Here is a 19,083-nt window from a genome sequence, read left to right on the forward strand (position 1 = left end):
CTTTCTTATATGCAATAATGCACAAGAGGGGAGGGGAACAGAAGTTCAGTGGATGAGACAAAGGGTAATGAAGGAAAGGGGAAGGAATAGGAATAGTAAAGATGGTGGAATGAATTAGACATAACTCTCCTAGGTTCATGTAGAAATACACCACCAGTGACTTTCTGAAGCTTAAACTAGGCAATATAGTAAAAGTTTTCATCCCAGACACTCAGCTCTATCAGCTATTTTTAGTGTAAAATATAATAAAAGTGCCTACCAAGGGGAGTAGTACACCAAGCATGGATCTAATCCTTTCTCAGTATATAACTTAGGGTTAAGAGCTAGACTGAAATATAGCATGTTTCAGAAAATTTTCTTTTGCTATCTTCTTTGACTCTTTAAAGTAAAAAAAATAGAAACTTCTCTTTCATGTAGAAATAAAAAAGATCTTGAAAAATTTCAAGAATTACCAATTAAAAAATTGTTATTCTCCTACCAAACTTAAATTTTCCTATTTCAATTCTACTTTTGACTTTAGACTTTTTAAATGTTGGAATATACAGGAGATGAACTTGAAGTTTCTACTTTATATTTTTAAAGTAGAATTTGGAAATGATAAGTAACAGAACTCAGATGCCAATAAATTGTACAATGTTATTATCTGATGAGAGGCTTAACACCAAAATCACTGAATCATGCCAGTTAGTTCATGAGATCAGTTTTAGTAGAGAGAAACTTTATTTGTTTTTTTTTAAAAGTGAATATTAAACATTTAGAATCATAAAGTTCTAAGGACCCTCATTTCTCTTAGGAAAAAGGTAGCTTACTTAAGAATTGACTTTTTTTTTTTTTTGTACTGGAAATTGAACTCTGGGGCTGGAAGAATGCTGGATAGATGCTCTACAATTGAGCTATTGGGATCTGAGTCCCAAAACTGATGTTTCATATTATCTCAATACATTATATCATTAGTTATGAATGGCAATTTATCTTTAAAGTATTTTCCTTTTGCTTTTCAGTTTAACATGTACATGTAAAAATAAAAATAATAATATCCTGAATATATAATTATAGATCTAGATATTGATCATATTCTTGGTTTTTAAATAGAAAGTAATTATGTTTACACTTAATTGTTCCTAATTTAGAAAAATTCAACCAATTATGATTAAATGCACTTTTCTTCATTGCCTATTGAAAATGTTCTCACATACATAAAACATAAAATGTAGTCATTGGTCCCTTCCATTCATCCTTGACTTCCACTCTCCTGGGTTGAACCATTTTATACTTTTATAGTTTGGATATTTGTCTTCCAGATATCTTGTTGTTCTATTATGAAGCATGCTTGTTCTCCCTTCTCTTCCTCTCCTCCCTTCTCCTTTCTCACTTGCTTCCCACACTGACAATAGGCTGTGGCCATGCCTCTGTGTCAGTACAAACAGATCTACCTCTCTTCTTTCAGCTTGCCCTGGAGAAGCACTGGCAGATGAACATATCCTGCATGGTGGAATGCCCTGTGAACTGTCAGCTTTCAGATTGGTCTCCTTGGTCAGAATGTTCTCAAACATGTGGACTCACAGGTTTGTTGGTATGGCAGTTAGCATTAGACTAGTGGTCAAGGTATATAAAAACAAAATGCCCCTCTTGCTTTAAATCATATTAGATAATCTTCAGAAAGGTTGGATTGGTTGTCTTTCTTTTCAAAACGTACAAGACTTGCTTGTTCCTAGATCTCAGAGAGAAGCCTTTGGGATACCTTCTCCCAGTAAGGTATTATGCTTGCACAATTCTACATGCCACTGAGGTTGCATTGCTTTGTATTTCTTACAGGAAAAATGATCCGAAGACGAACAGTGACCCAGCCCTTTCAGGGTGATGGAAGACCATGCCCTTCCCTGATGGAACAGTCCAAGCCTTGCCCAGTGAAGCCCTGTTATCGGTGGCAATACGGCCAGTGGTCCCCATGCCAAGTGCAGGTATAAAATCTCAAGAAATTGTATGAAAGTGTGTATTCTTCATCTGCAGAAATTTGGTTTCAGAAGTATTCTTCAGACCTTACAGATTGCAGGTTTCATCTTAATGATGTTAGTTACTTTGACATTTTATAATCATTTAAGAACTCTTGATAACCAACACTCCCTGTTCTGTACTTTCAAAATCATGTGGAGACTGATTCATTTTAATGAGAATGTATTTGCCTGTCTTTGGCTGTAAAACAAAATAAATTGTTCAGAGTATTGCTTTATATCTTGTGCCCTGGAAGGCTTCTTCCCTAGGGTTTCAAATGTTTCTCTAAGTATTCATAAATCAAAATCAATGATGCAGAGATGACTATAAAGGATGAGTTCTCTAATGAATTATTTTTCTTTTTGTAATTAGTTCTTTCTCCATTCCAGGAGGCCCAGTGTGGAGAAGGGACCAGAACAAGGAACATCTCTTGTGTAGTGAGCGATGGGTCATCTGATGACTTCGGCAAAGTGGTAGATGAGGAATTCTGTGCTGACATTGAACCCACTGTAGATGGTAGTAAAAAAATGATCCTGGAGGAAACCTGTACCCAGCCTTGCCCAGGTAACAAGAGCAGAACAAAATTCATATTTGGGTGGTTTCTTTCCAGGACCAGGGTCAAGACAGGGTTGCATATATAGGATAAGTTAAGATGTGCCAGTAGTATAATTCAATAATACCTAAGAGCCAGACACTGCTGCTGTGGGTGAATTGGGGCATGCCTCATTCCTGATTGTAGGGTGAAATCCAGTCTTCCATGTGGCTTCTCTTAATACCCCTGTGGAGTTTTAGCAGGGGATGGTGACTAAGGTCTAAGGCCTATGTTTAACAGGGAAAGCATGAAATAAAAGTTGAGAAAATAAGGATTAAACATGTCTATTTGGGATTTACAGGAGGAGAGAATAGAGAGTGAGGGATAGGCAATGTTGGAAGACAAAATGGCTAATGAAAGATTTAAATCCTCATAATGAAAGCTTAATTTGAGTCCTGGGTGGAATCAACAACAATTCAGACCTCCTTATGCTGTAGTTAAAACATAAAATGCAGAAAAATAGAGAATCAGTAAGGATTCAAAGGGGAAAAATGCAGTTTTCTTGATACTGTAAAGCAAAATAAGATTATGGAAGAAAATATTGAATTGCTTCATTCAGATTCAATGTTAGACAATGGTTGCATGATATAAAATGTTGTATAGCAAATAGCATAGTTGTATACTGAATAGAATAGGAAAAAAATGGAAGGCAAGATGAACTCATCTTTAGGAATTTGGGCTTGATGAAGAGAATTGTTCAGGATATTTTAGGTCAGAATATGCTAGTAAAGCCATCTTTGGGAAAGATATTGACATGACAGTTTCTGAGCAGACTGGAAATGAATTACCTATATTTTATTCTCTATCCTTATAAGAATATATATTTCTATAAAAAATGTGTTCTTTAAAAAATTAAAATAAGTATTTGGCAAAAAAATAATGGTTGGGCATGAAACATTTTCTACATAAAAAGATAAATTATGGTAATTTTAAAAGAAAACTTATCTTTAAATTTTTTTTTAATTGAGATGGGGTTCCTAAAAACTGGAAACAGTGACAACGTTAGATACTCATCCATTTATACAATTTACTCATTTTTTAGTAAGTAAATTATTTGAGATGACAATAATGGTAGTATATTACTCATTATTATCACAATGTGATTAACTGAATAAAACTGAACAGGGTAGAAAATGAAATAGCCCAATACTTAGAACTATACATTAGACTCTGAGGTCATTCAACTGTTGTAATGATCTTTGCCCACACACATATTTTCATTTGTTTCAGGTTAGAAAATAAAATAATAATTTTGTAAAAAGTTACAAAATCTAAAGAGCAACTCCTATTTAATGAACAGAAAATTTCAGTTATTAAAAATAAATAAATTGGGCTTGGGATGTGGCTCAAGCGGTAACTCGCTCTCCTGGCATGCGCGGGGCACTGGGTTCGGTCCTCAGCACCACCTAAAAATAAAATAAAGATGTTGTGTCCACCGAAAGTTAAAAAATAAATATTAAAAAAAAATTCTCTCTCTCTCTCTCTCTCTCTCTCTCTCTCTCTCTCTCTCTCTCTCCTCTCTCTCTTTCAAAAAATAAGTAAATAGATATATTCTAGCAGTCTGCTGTACAACACTGTGCCTGTAGTTAACAATACTATATGATGCCCTTAAATTTGTGTTAAGATAGATGTCATGTAAAATGTTCTCACAGTTAAGAATGGTTAAATAAAGTCTGACTTTATAGAGCATGGCAAGGTGTTGCTTCTTGATATGCCCACACTTGGATATACCTTTTGCTCTTGTAGAAATGTCCCTGTTCCATTTCCTGTCCCTGAAGCTGTCCTTATCTCAACCAAGATCTCACTCACAATCAAACATAATATCATTGTGCTTCACAGAAGACCAAGACTGAGGCTGTGGCTGAGGGTGACGGCTCTGTAGCAGGGCCATCAACTGAATCTTTGAAGTTCGATGGGCTGGATGACCATATAGTCAACAAAAAGTGACCAAGGTTGAAAGGTGGAAGTCCTATCAATTCCAAAACCAAAATGTCCAGCATCAGTAATAGGATTATTGTGAAATCTACCTTATTGTGCTGAACTGGCATCTTCACCGGGGTGTGCAACAAGCTGTGGAGACTCACCACGCATTTCCATGGCTTCCCACGGCACAATCACGACTCATTTGACTTTTACATGTCAGGTGTAATTGCAGGCCAGGGAGTGCACTTGTGGAGGGAGAAAAGCAACACCGTGCTCACAGAGCTCACCTTCTAATGGAAGAAAAAGTTCCTAATAGTGACACAAATAAACATATGATTATAATCTGTGGCAAATTATATGAAAGAAAACTACAGGATCCTATGATAACATAGAACAGAGCAAACATACCATTTTAAATAAAGTAATCACAATCCAGAAGATGACTGCTTTTATAAATTGCAATCTGTTCAAAGTCATTTCTTGCTAGTTTTCTCTAAAATGGCATTTGAAAGCTAGCACTATGTGAACTATTTAAACAGTATAATACTGAATTAGCAAATATATTTCATGCATTTTGTTGTCATATCTTTGGCAGGTGTTTTTTAATTTTATTATTTTATATCAACAATTTTCATGTTCAAAATAGAAAAGTATGTCCAGTAGAAGAGAATGCCTCACTCTCATCTGCTATTATTAAATATTTGGCTCTTGATATGGGTTATTTGGAGATGATAATTACATAATTCAATCTACTGTTAAAACATTTATTGAGGATTTTCTTAAGGTATATTTCCATGTAGTTTGCTGTCTCTAAGATGAAATTATGCTTTATTTATAGAAAGGGTTTTTTAAATTTATTTATTTATTTTAGTTTTCGGTGCTCACAACATCTTTGTATGGGGTGCTGAGGATCGAACCTGGGCTACACGCATGCCAGGCCAGCGCGCTACCGCTTGAGCCACATCCCCAGCCCCAGAAAGGGGTTTTTTTTAATTTAAGCCTTAGAAGTTTTTCCTGCATAATTAAAAATCAAGTAACCCAAATGTGCATTTCCTAGGGGTATTTCTAAAACGTTCTTAGACTACTTTAAAATTGTTTCTAGTTTCTTTTTCCTTAGCATTTCCAAAATTTACTTGACTTTTTGTCCTTTAGGAGTACTGATAATGTTCTCTAATAAAGATCTACAAGAAATTACTCTTCTGTAATACATTTATCTTTTGGTCAATAATTCATGTATTTTTAGGATTTCTTAATCATGACATAAGAAGTTTTTCCATTAATCAGATCTCCAGGTAACTTTGTTCTAATCTTAGTTACCTATAGTATAATATAAGGAAATATGAAGTAGTCATGTTTTATAGCTGGAATAATTAAAGTTATATGAAGCCCCTCTGGATTTGTGTCTGTCATAAATAACTGTATATTCTAAAGACTATCACCAAGCCATCGTCCTGAAGAATGGATGGGAATATGAGGAAGGCATATTTTATTAAATCTTCCCTATTCCCAAAATGGTAAAAGATTTTTAACACATGGATACTATGATTGAGCAATTCCACTCTTATTTATATGTCCAATAGAAATATATACATTTATACACAAACACACATACATACACACACACACATATACACACACATATATACACACATACATATGTGTGTGTTCATCAAAGGCTTTCACTAAAATATTTATGACAGCATTATTTATAATGGGAAAAATTTATGACTCCCCACATGCTAATCTATAGTAGCATAGATATCTAAATCAGGTATATGCACATAATGGAACAAAGTATAGCAGTAACAAAAAACAAATTAGAGCCACATAAATATGTGGTTGATCTTACAAATACAAATGAGTAAAAGAAGCCGAACACAGAAAATAGTACATAATGGTATGACTTTATACATGACATGACAGGCATTCTGAGACTCTGGGAATGCTCTGTTTCTTGATTAATATTGATCACATGCATATGTAATCAATTGTGAAAATTCACCTATCTGTGCATTTATGATCTCTGATCATTTTGCATATATTACTTATTGTTCTTCAATAGATATTTGAAAAAAGAGGAGGGTAAACCAATTAAAGACGTAGATCAGAGAAAAGAGTATACATCATTTCCACAGCTATAGCTGCTCAATTTGCTGTCTTGTCTCAACCTCTCTGGGAAGAAGTATAGATAAAATAGTTGTAGACTGTTTTAGACTGCTTAGACTGTTTTCAGTAATAAACTGTACACCCCGTTGAAAATATTAACACCTAGAAGCCAAGTTCTATGTGCCAGTGATTTAAATAAACTCCTTCATAATGATAATGACAAGAGTGATGGTAGGTTTTAACCAAATATTTGTTCTGTTAGGAGATGATCATAATGGTCAAGTTCCTTCAAACCTAGTTTCTATTTTATATCATTAAGCAACAAATAGTTCCATAATAGTCACTCTGAAAATGACAATATTTATACAAACTCAAAATTACATGTAAAATTACAACTATTAGATGCTTATCCATCTTATAAATATTATATATGACTAGTATACCTACAAACATTGCCATGTGGGGTTAGAATTAAATGATCAAAAAACTTTTAAAAATCAAAACAAATCAAAATGATCATCAGGCAGGCTATTCTTTGTATATGTAAGTGTAAACTATAAACCTGTGTTTTACAGGTGACTGTTACTTGAAGGACTGGTCTCCATGGAGTCTGTGTCAGCTGACCTGTGTGAATGGTGAAGACCTAGGCTTTGGTGGAATACAGGTCCGATCCAGAGCAGTGATTATACAAGAACTGGAGAATCAACATCTGTGCCCAGAGCAGATGTTAGAAACAAAATCATGCGATGGTAAGTGCTGCAATTAATAAAACCTAATTATTTTAGTTCTGTGTTGATAAGCAAAAGCATAAGATAAGGAGTTTTCTCTTAAGTAAGAAAATTGGCTGTGATTACCCTTAAGACTGAGAAATAAATGAAGAGTAAGATTCTGAATTATAAAGATTTAGAGAAAGGAAAAATCCTGTCTCCCTGATTAATGTGAAATATCATAAAAATTCTTCCCAGATTTAGAGCTAAAGAAAGCTAAGATAATTCAAAGCATATTGTTTGTACACTTATAACAATAATGATCATTCATGAATCTAACAATATCTTTCCATTTACTTAAATCAAATGACAAAATTAAAGAAAATTATAAATCCTTAGCTAAATGAGAGATGTTACTATTTTTCTCAGAAATTAATGAATCAAATTGTTGATCAGATGTTAATTTTAATATAATTTGACATAGAATATATAAGTGCCTATTACTTTATGTGTCTGTGTATATTTATATATACACACACAGAATAATTCACTTCATGTTGGCAATACATGACATATTCTGACATATTCAAGAACCACAAAGCATTAAAATTTCATTAAAGCAAAAGAATTGTAATCTAGAGGAGAATACAGTGCTCAACAACCATGTTATTCCTACTTGTGTCCTGAAACAATTTAAAAATATAACAAAAAAGCAAGTAGGGTTCAAAATATCATTGTTACATTAAAAGTTGAAGGAGAAAGCTTAGAAGTGTTCTTGGATAAGAACACTCAAAATGGGGCAAGATGATATAAACCAAGGATTAGATAAAATTACCTACCCTGTCTCTTTAATCTTCCTAATTTACCAATCAGATAAGAAGTATCTTATCTGATTGGTAAATTAGGGTAAATAGAGAAGTAGAACAAGCTAAGGGTCTACAATAAATTGAACAACTCCCAAGGCAAGAAAAAAAATATTTACCAATAAAATTAGAAATCAATAACACAACAATTGGACAAGAAATCTCTTCATATACACCCAAAGGTAAAACCTGAAAACCACACTTTTAGGGTATTATATGTCAAACATGTGAGATGCACCAAAGTACTTAGAGAACTTACAGCCTTAAATGCTGACATAGGAGAAGGAAAAGCTAAAAGTACACAAGAAGTTTCATTTTTAAAAAGGGAAAAAAGGAAATAAAATTCAACCAACACAAGTACAAATAAAATGAGATACAAAACAAACAAAAATAATTCTCAAATCCAATAGCTTGATTCTGACCAAGTTAACAAAGTAGATCACCTCACAATAAATCAATAAGAAAAAAAAGCAAAGTTGATACTACTGCAAATAGAAAAGAGCTTGGAAAATCTTATTCTATAAATAGTTTTTGCTGATGAATGTAAAACTTAAATGAAAATAACTTACAATGTTATAATTTATCAAGAGCAATAAAAAGGCTGCACCATGAAATCTATAATTATTAAAAATTTAAATTTATCAAATATATACTTGTACGTACTCACAATCTAAAACTTTAATAGGTTAAATTATAAATTTTATCAAAATATAAAGAAATAGAGAATGTTAATTCTTACTTTTTTGAAATCTAAAGTACATAAAATCAAATCAAGTGGGGAAAACAAGTTTCCCTAACTGCCAAGATAGTGTAATTTTTACAGTAAAACCAGTCAATGAAATAAAACTACCTAGTGAAAATAAATTTCTAAATCATAAAATATTAGTTAACCAAATCATAATGTATTTAATAGATAATTAACATTATGACAAATTATAATTAATTCTGTAAATACAAAGATACATAAATATTAGAAACATCTACTAATATAATTCTACTCATTAACAGAAACAAATAGGGTTTTACTTTTTAATGCTTAATGGAAAACTATATAATTCAATAATTTACAATAAAAATTTTTAAACCAAACTTGAACTAGGAGAAAAAATTTTCTACATTCAAGGTAATTTATAAACATTGCAGAACAAGGTCATCTGTAAATAGAAGTGACTGCAGATGTCCTCAATCACTAGTTCTTGCTATCATGCCAGGAAGATCTCAGACAGGTTACTCAGAGTAGCACACAGGAGTTTATTAGAAGGGATAGGAAAAGAGAAAAGGGGAACTCACTCAAGGGAAAGAGTGGGTCCTCTCAGATAGGAGAGGGATGGTGCACCCCTCTGGTCAATTGTATTGGGGTTTCCAGGGAAGTTTCCAGAAAGTCCTACTCAGGTCTACCTTTTGGCTTTTGACTGACAAGATCACCTCAGACTTCTGAGTTCCCACTATGAATAATGGTCTTACCCCATGAAGGGGAGATTTTCCATTATAATGGCATGCTAAGGATCCAAGGTAACTCTGGGGTCATTTGACTCACGCTACCATGATGACCAGTCCTATATGAAACTCATTCTTATAGGTTTTATGGTTAAGGGAATTTAGTAATAATTAATTATTATTAATAATGATAATTCTGTCTCCTGGAGTCTTGGAATGTAGTCTGTGTAAAGGTCTCAACATTTTATTTTTCCCCCAGCTCTGCTTTATAGTAACTCATGTTCTTCATATAGACAGGGAGGAGCCTTTGGGGCCTGTTCTTCTTATGCAAATAAGGGGTTGTTTGGTGAGGAAGGTAGCATATCCTATTGATTAAAGCCACCCAGAGCAGCAGGTAAATTGCTTTTTAAAAGAAAACATGGTAGGGGTCAGCACAGTAGGCCTAATTTATACAATTATCCCTTTAACCTCTTGTTCCCATCACTCATGTCTGTCTGTTACTTATCAATAAATAAGTATTTGGAAGTAAGAGAGTTCAGGAACACTATATGTTTTAAAAACAGATATACACGCTAGGAACAGTGGCACATGTCTGTAATCCCAAGCAGCTCCGGAGGCTGACACAGGAGGATCAGAGTTCAAAGCCAGCCTCAGCAAAAGTCAGGTGCTAAGAAACTCAGTAAGACCCTGTCTCTAAATAAAATACAAAATAGGACTGGGGATGTGGCTCAGTGGTTGAGCACCCTGGAGTTCAAACCTCCGTACCCTCTCCCCAAAAAAATAGATATAGAAATAATTAATCTTTCTTTAATCTATAAGTCCTAGTTACAAATTTTAGCCAGAAAAATTATATTAATAATATAAGTAAAACTATAAGTAGAAATAAATTAACAAGATGATGTAACATATGTATAAAATTATAAAATCTGATTGAAAGGTATGAAGAACTGAAACATTGGTGAAATAGACCATTTTATGGATAAAAAGTTTCAATATCACAACATCAATTTTACATAAATGTACCTATAAATTCCATGCTATTTGAACATATTGTTAGAGTAACCCAATAAATGGATCCTAAAATTAATTTGGAGAGGTTAAAGACTAAAAAGAGCACAGCATTTTATTAAGAAAGGAAAGTAGGAGAAGAGATCAAGGGACTTACATAGCTTATGTCTAAGGTTTCCTCCAAAGCATTGACAGTTAAACAAAGTGATTGCTTAGAAATAAAACAATCACATTAGTGGAACAGGATACAGAATCTCAGAAATGGATGTTTACATGTAAGAAAGAGGCAGAATGAAAGTCAATGGAGAAGCAGTGGGTGAATAGTGTTGCCAAAATTTGTTATCCATAAAATATTTTTAAACTATATTTAGCACACATAATATAAAAACTGTATTCCAAATAAATTATAGACCTTTAGATAAAGATCAATGCCGCAAAACATTTAAAGAAAATATAAAAAATATATTTGTTAACTCAAAATCAAGAAGGGTTTTTTAAATATAACACTAAAAGCACAGTCAAAATTGAAAAAGATTAAAAATTAAATTGCAATTTAAATCTTCTACATAGTAAAATAGATCATAAACAAGGTAACAGGATGAGCCAAACAGGAAAAAATATTTTGAGGCCAATTAATTGAAAGGATTAATGTCTAGGACAGCAATTCTAAAACTTTTGGATCCATAAGAATTAATAGTCTTAAAATTGTTCAGGGTTTCAAAGAGCTTTTCTGTTATTAATCATGTAGATAATGTCATCCATGGTTCCTGAGCCAGACTTTGAGAATCACTATTTTAGAATAAAGAATTCCCTTAATTTAAAAGTAAAGACATAGATGTCACTAGATGAAAAAAAATAATAATAGCTGCAAGATATAAATAAACAATTTCCATTACAGGAAATCCAAATGCCCCCAAATTTTTTATAACTATTTAGTAGCCTTAGTAATCAAAAATTTTCAATTAAAAATGATAAAATATATTTTCATATGTAAGGGCTAACAAAATTTTTAAGTATAGTATTATAACTTTTCATGACTATTTACAACAGTAGTAATTATTATCTATTATCTGTGGGTACACAAATGTTCACCCTTTGGAGGAAAAAAAGAACAATATTTAATAAAGTTTCAGCTGTCCATATAGTGATATTCATAAATTTCCCTTCTAGATATTATCTTAAAGAAGCATCAGTAGACTTGAATAAGGTTAGCAAGGCATTTAAAACAGAAGCAGAAGAATAAATTGTAGTATTTCATACAATGGAATTTCCAATAACAATTAAAATAGTTGACCAATTTACATTAAAAAATCACAGAACTATATAATCTATAATATTGACCAATAAGTTTTAGGATTATACATAGAACACAGAAATTGTAAGACTGCATAAAATATATCATTTGGGGGAATATATATGAACATAGATATTTAAGAAAAAAATAAAAGCATGCCATAGTCATAACTATACTTTGGAAGAGAGTCCACTGCTAAGACAGGGAAAGACATGGGATCAGGAAGGATTGTAATAGGACATCAAGTTTATATCGTTTATTCATTGACAAGCAAAGTAAAACTTAAGCAAACATGACTAAATGGCATATTAATGGAATCACATGATAGGTAAATGAATATTTTTTATTTATTTTACATGCCTGTCTGTATGTTTGATATTCCATGATACTTTAAAAGCAAACCATAAAATTAAGTTACAAAGTGGTATGATAGCAGGCATGTAATTTTAGTTGAGATTTAGGTGCATAACTACATTGATACAATATTTGCAAGGCAATTTCCAGACAATAAATTGACATTTGACTCTTCAGAAATGGACTTCTTATCCCTTTTCAACTGTTCATGAAAGTTTTGCTAGCCCTCTGTCACCACGATTGTTCTGGGCAATAGAATACTCCTGTCAATGTTTACTGTGTCCCTGCAGATGGACAGTGCTATGAGTATAAATGGATGGCCAGTGCATGGAAGGGCTCTTCCCGAACAGTCTGGTGTCAAAGGTCAGACGGTGTAAATGTAACAGGTAAACCTCCAATTTCTCTTTGCCTTTAAAAGTATTCTTATAACACAAATGTAATTGATTAAAGAAATTAAGAAGGATCCAAGAATAATCTTTCAGTTTCCAACACATGACTGATATTGGTACGCCTGAACTCTATACATATGGGGGGGTACTAATGACAAATTATTTTACTTCATGATGTTTCATATTCTCTCCCACTGATAGATAGCCCTTTTAGATATTACTGCTAGAACTTATATAAATAATTTATTAGAATTAGATAGCATTTTCATTAAATAAGTATTTTCAGATTTATTTTACTAGAATTTTATATATTAATAATATACTACTTTAAAAAAACATTTTTGTACTATTTGTACTTGTGCGTCTTAAAGCTAATATAAATGCAGACCAAAAAATACTATCAGGGGAGCATGATTATACAAATCCACATACTTGCTTGAATTCAGATATCTATCACTTTTAACTTTTTATTAATTAGTAGTCAAGACCTGCTGATAAATCTGGAACTCAGAGCATCTGAAAATCCTCTTTAGTGTTCCCACCCCCAAATTATTATACTTCCAAAGAAGAAAGCCTAAAGAAGTTATTTTAATTGTGTTTTGATCTAAGTATACCTCCAAAGAACTACTCTAAGCTGCAGTTACTAAAAGGTTCTTTGTATAAGCTCAGGAAATTTGAGGGATCCCAAGGACCCATTAAAAGGGAAAGAAACTTTGGTGCTAGATACGTAGTGAATCACACTGGGAATTCCCTAAGAAACAATGAAGTTTGGAACCAGATTCAACCTCAGACATGTGAACCCAAAAATCTAATGTCTCTCCTTAAACCATTTCTTTTCATAGATCTAATATACAGGAAGCTCCATAGCATAGCAGCAGCAGTATTGAAAATAAACTGCTCTGGGCTCCTGCCGACTGGCTTCTATTGTTTTGACCCTCCTCGTGCATTTGGATGCCTCAGAGTCATGTCCATTTATAAATTTAACTTTAATATATATGGTAAGATAATAGGAGCAGGGATCGATATGCTTCTTGAAAAGCATCAATTTTATATTGAATTTTAAATTACCCAGATTTATTGAAACCTAATTACTTATTTCCTCCCTGTGAAAACTAGAACAGCATGTCAAATTGCTTTCTTGATTTTTCACATGAGAAAGCTGTATCAGGAAACCCTTGACAATAGCATCTCCCAGTGGACACATGTATAAGAAAGAAAAGACACTTTACTAGAAAATTCTTGGCTTTTTCCACGGGGTTGTTTTAGAGGAGAAAAATCTGCCCCAAACCCCATTAGAAGAAGGGTACGATGAAAAGAGCACTAGATAGGGGAGCATAGGCTTTCTGAACCAGAAGGTGTACAAAGGTCACCCACTCAACTCAGAGACTGAAAATTAATGTCTACATTCTTCTTCAAACTATTCTAAGGGAATTTAACAGCTTCGCCAGAGGGTCCTGTCAGTTTGCATTTTTTCCAATATGGATGCAAATATTTGTCTACCCTTTTATTACATGTAAGAAGCTCTTTTCCCACTGCATTTGGGACTATTTCCCCAATGCAGAATAAAGTCAACCTTTAAAGACTTATTTATAGAAATCATATTTTAATTTCTTTTCAACACAATAGTGTCCAATGTATTTTTTTTCTGATGCAGTCCAGTACCAAAAAGCCAAAGTGCAAATAATTTGTGATAAACTCTATGTACATTCTTCTTCCATCTTTTAGGAGAGATAAGATTCTTTATGAGAGCTAGACAAGCCTGTAAAGTACATTACCTATCTGGGTCAATTGCTTTAATTTATAAATTGTCCCTATAAAAACTTGAGATACTTCTTTCCTTTTCTTAATGTATTTAATGATAATAACTTATATGGCCACTTAACTCCAATTGCCTTGCAATTCCTAACTGTGTTTTCATAACAATTTTTCCATGAATATTTTGTATTTGTAATGCAGAAAGACAAAGCATTAACAATAGACACCTTTGATTAAATCCAGAGGGTCATCAATTCCATAAATAAAGAAAAATTTGCTTGGCTAAAATCCTATTAAAATGAACAAATATAATTTAAAACTATGGGTTCCTTCCTGTTAACCAATTATTATTTACTTCAGACATCTATTCCCATCTTAAATACATCACTTACAACAGGCACAGTTGGTACTGTGCTAGAAAACAAAGAAGAGTAAATTGGTACAATATCACGTTAAGGAAATAATACACATAAAGATGCCCCCCATACCCTATAATAAGAGAAGTAATGATTTTTCTCAAAATGAAATACGCATTATCAAAAATACATTTATGTGGTAGTCACATAATTTAAAGAGTTATTTCAAGGGACTTAAAAAATATTATTTCAAATAGCCAAGAAAGAATTTGAACTTTAAAAGAAAATTAAATTTGCTTTTCAATTGTTGAGCTTGGCTTCAGGAACTATTGACAGAAGGAAGTTGTGTGCCACCAGTATTTTCAAGAGAGCAGCTATAAAATCATCTTTTTGACAAACATATTGAATAGCTACTAAGTGCCAGACCCTGTCCTCCCAGAGTGAGTACAAAGGGCTTCAAGTTGTTAAATAAAATGACAAAGATCAACCCAACATTTCATGGAGAGAAAAATCCTAGGTATTCCCAAATGGTTCAAAATTCAAAGACAACAGTATTTTTTATCTTAGCAAGAAATGCTATTTGCTAAAATATGATTTTTGGTCCTGCAGGGGGCTGCTTGGTGGTGAGCCAGCCTGATGCTGATAGGTCTTGTAACCCCCCGTGCACTCAGCCTCATTCATACTGCAGTGAGGTATGTGTGAATTCATGAGGATGCACAAGTTGCCTCCATCCTTTATCACCCTTCTATGTAGTTCCTATCCAAAACATGTCTTAAGATACAAAAATTCTATTTTTAGACTGCTTTTTTAAAGCAATGTAAATAATTCTGAATGTGCCTACTTTTAGAATAACTTTATTTAAACCCCAAAAAGTAGAGATGTTTAAATGTACTTAAGACAGAAATTACATTGTGAAATCTCTCGAACAATCCTTCTTTGAAACTCTCCAAGTACAGTTTGTTGTGCTTTCAAAGATTCTCTTGCATGCCTAGTAGAACTCTTCTTGTTCTCCTGCAGACAAAGGCATGCCGCTGTGAAGAGGGGTACACTGAGGTCATGTCTTCTAACAGCACACTCGAGCAATGCACACTTATCCCTGTGGTGGTGATACCCACCATGGAGGACAAGAGAGGAGATGTGAAAACCAGTCGGGCAGTACATCCAACCCAGCCCTCCAGTAACCCAGCAGGACGGGGCAGGACCTGGTTTCTGCAGCCATTTGGGCCAGGTGAAATGAGTAGACAGTGTTGATTCAGAATATTTCATTTAGACATTTAGCCAGTTGCAAAGGATTTTTTTAAATAAGCAATTATTTTCACATGAGCTATTATTGTTTCATCTAAACATGAGCTATTATTATTTCATTTATTCTGATATTCATTTTATTTATTCTGATATGACCATCTAGTCACATATATTTTTATTTTTATTATATGTGAAGCCACTTATGCCCAAAGTTTACAGAAATGAAATTACTTTCTTCTGAGAAAAATTTTAGGATTGATATTACTTATTTCAATCCTAGTCTTGAAGTTACAAGTATAATTAATTGTATATTGAGATACAGTGATGAAAATATGAATTAGGAAAAAGTATACTATCATTCAGAATTGTGACAAATAATAGTATATAGACATTTGAGAATTTTCTATTTGATCACAAAGAATTAATACTTAGGATCTTAACTGGGAACTTGAGTAATGCAGTCCTTTGCCAGAGGCACTTGGTAGCCAACAATTTATATCAGCCCTAAAAGTTGTCATACTCAAAAATCTCAGAATCTGTACTAGCACCAGGTACACCAGAGTAGGGGTGGAGCCTTCCCTTCTGGATGGAAAGATTCAAACTTCATGACTGACCAGACCATTTTCATATTAAATAGATAGCTCTCAACATCTCTCTTAATGGACTTGAAGCCCATACAGGTAAAAGCTTGAAGGCCTGCTGAAGTGGTGTAAAGTGCTACTCCTCGTACTCTGCACATTTTCTTTCCCCGTTTGGATTCAATCACACACTCAGCCCTGGAACTAACCTGGTGCTTGAAAATGTCCCACAAGCGTTATATTAAGATCATGCCACTTTTTCTCACAATCTGAAGGAATCACTAGTTCATAACCAAAGGAAATCTCCAGGCACAGCCAGGCGTAGTCTACTTTATAGCTCCAATAGGAACATGAGAAAAGGAAGAAAGGAATTTTCGTAGCTATTTCTAATCAATTAAATCAAAATACCTTCTCTATTGAAGAATCAGCATTAAAATATTTTAAATATTTGTGGTTAATTTTATCTACACTATTCCTGTTTAAATTAGGCTTTTAGCCAAAAATACAGTTTATTTTGCAAAACTGACTTGTCTTTGTAAGTTTAGTAAACTCTTCTCTCAGTATTCATGATGTGGACTAGCAGATGGCCATAAGTAATCTTGACTTTCAAGCAAGTCTTCTCACATTAAAACCACGCTTTTTAAAAGGGGAAATATTAATAAATATTAAAGAATATTACTATAATTATTTTAAATTTAATATATCATTTCCCTCCAAAATAAGAATTTTAATATATTTAAAAGTTGCATATCTTGGAAAGTGGCAGAAATTCTTTGCTTTATGAAAAACCCAAATACTTGTTGAAGAATTTTCAGGGCAGAGGAACCCAATAGTGGAAATGCTCTTTTGATTCTATACTCAGCTGAAATTTTTTTTTTTTTTGAAAAATCTTTAGGATTGAAACGAAACAATATTTAGAATATTAATCGAGATTTTTTTTTCTGCAAATGACCCTCTAAGTTGGTCCAGCTCCAGGCCAAAACCATTGTACATTATGCATTTTCTTCTGAAGCCTTTCAATTATTGAATACACCAGAGTCTCCATGGGGTCCATTTGCCCAATCTATAATTTTAACACTAATATCATATATTTAATTATACACATGCAACAGAAAATACGTTGATGTTGGGATCAAATTAAGTTAGGCAACATCATTAATAGCATCTTGTGTTTGAAGTTTATTCAGAGCATAAAACTGAGAAGTTCAAAGAGAATACGACCAGAAAAAACAAATTAGAAAAGATCCTGTCATGCCTAATTCCATATAATAGAAAAGGAAGCAGTAAAACTTAGAAATACTTTTATGTTATTCATTTTTGATTCTTTGCAAATGATATTTGTCAAATCAATTTTAAAACATTCTGTATATGCAGACAAGACAGATAATTAATCACAAAAAAATGTTAAATATATTCACTTTCATCTGTAACTAAAACATTAAAATGACAGAGTTAGTGTTCAAATACCTATGTGTATCAACTGTAGATTGTGGGACTTTCTTAAAATTGGACTACTTTTAATCTTTTCTTATAAGTGTCATTCTCAAAATTTGTGGGAAATCATAAGGCAGTGTCTATTTAAATAGCACGTACATTGAATCTGAAGTAAAAGTCAGGTAAGAAGCAGCAGAAGTTTAGACATATAAACCTGATATCTGAACACAAATACTATTTGCTACTTTTCAATTCAATTTCATTGCTAATTTATCTTTAACAAAGCAGCATCTAACTCATAATACAGATTTACATTAATCAATAACTGTGCTGAAGCAATAATTCATTTTGAGTTTTGAATTGGTCATATGTGACTGGTCATTGGTCATAGTTAAAGACTGTCATATGTATTCCAGACCAATGTAAATTAATGGCTAATATCCATTCCTCTTAGATGGGAGACTAAGGACCTGGGTTTACGGTGTAGCCGCTGGGGCATTTGTGTTACTCATCTTTATTGTCTCCATGATTTATCTAGCTTGGTGAGTGTTTAAATATTTAAAAATCTAATGTCTCTATTTCAAAGAAAACACTTTTAGTTGCCTATAACTCTGGGGAAAAAAAACTAATGCCTGAAACATACTGTATTCATTCGCTGTTCACATAAAATTCTAAATAAATAAGACTTTAGTCTTAAAAATCTAAAAAAATCTGGGCCATGTAAGTCTCTTGAGATAAACCAGAATTGTCTTAGATCATCTTTTCAAGTTTGCTACCTTGTAAGTATACCAAGAAAGATGCTTTGTATGGACTGTGGTGAATTATACATTTTTATATTGAATTACTACTGGAGAAAGATGTTATGGTAATACATAATCTTATTCAACCATCTTGGCAAACATGTATTATTTATAAATTGTACATTATTTATAAAGTTTTGTGGCCAAGTACAGATGATTATACTATAATGTTGCTTCTGTTGTTTATACTAAAGGACACAAGGATAATTTGTCTTTTAGAGGATAGTAAAATACTTGAAACTTATTTAGC

General features: G+C 32.9%; 1 protein-coding gene across 3 annotated transcripts in view; it reads left to right on the forward strand.

Annotated features, from left to right (window-relative positions):
* Thsd7a (thrombospondin type 1 domain containing 7A) overlaps positions 1-19,083 on the forward strand; it is a 399,002-nt gene that overhangs the window by 374,415 nt on the left and 5,504 nt on the right. The window contains exons 19-26 of one of the 3 annotated variants that reach the window (XM_078040341.1): positions 1,448-1,565; positions 1,816-1,961; positions 2,382-2,556; positions 7,189-7,362; positions 12,567-12,662; positions 15,386-15,468; positions 15,794-16,004; positions 18,488-18,575. In XM_078040341.1, the coding sequence (XP_077896467.1) occupies positions 1,448-1,565; positions 1,816-1,961; positions 2,382-2,556; positions 7,189-7,362; positions 12,567-12,662; positions 15,386-15,468; positions 15,794-16,004; positions 18,488-18,575 (1,091 nt within the window). Of the gene's footprint in view, positions 1-1,447; positions 1,566-1,815; positions 1,962-2,381; positions 2,557-4,123; positions 4,274-7,188; positions 7,363-12,566; positions 12,663-15,385; positions 15,469-15,793; positions 16,005-18,487; positions 18,576-19,083 lie in introns of those variants that run through there. The other 2 variants (XM_078040342.1, XM_078040343.1) reach the window with 2 other exon arrangements.

This window comes from Ictidomys tridecemlineatus, chromosome 2 (genome assembly GCF_052094955.1).
Source record: "Ictidomys tridecemlineatus isolate mIctTri1 chromosome 2, mIctTri1.hap1, whole genome shotgun sequence".
Classification (NCBI taxonomy): domain Eukaryota; kingdom Metazoa; phylum Chordata; class Mammalia; order Rodentia; family Sciuridae; genus Ictidomys; species Ictidomys tridecemlineatus.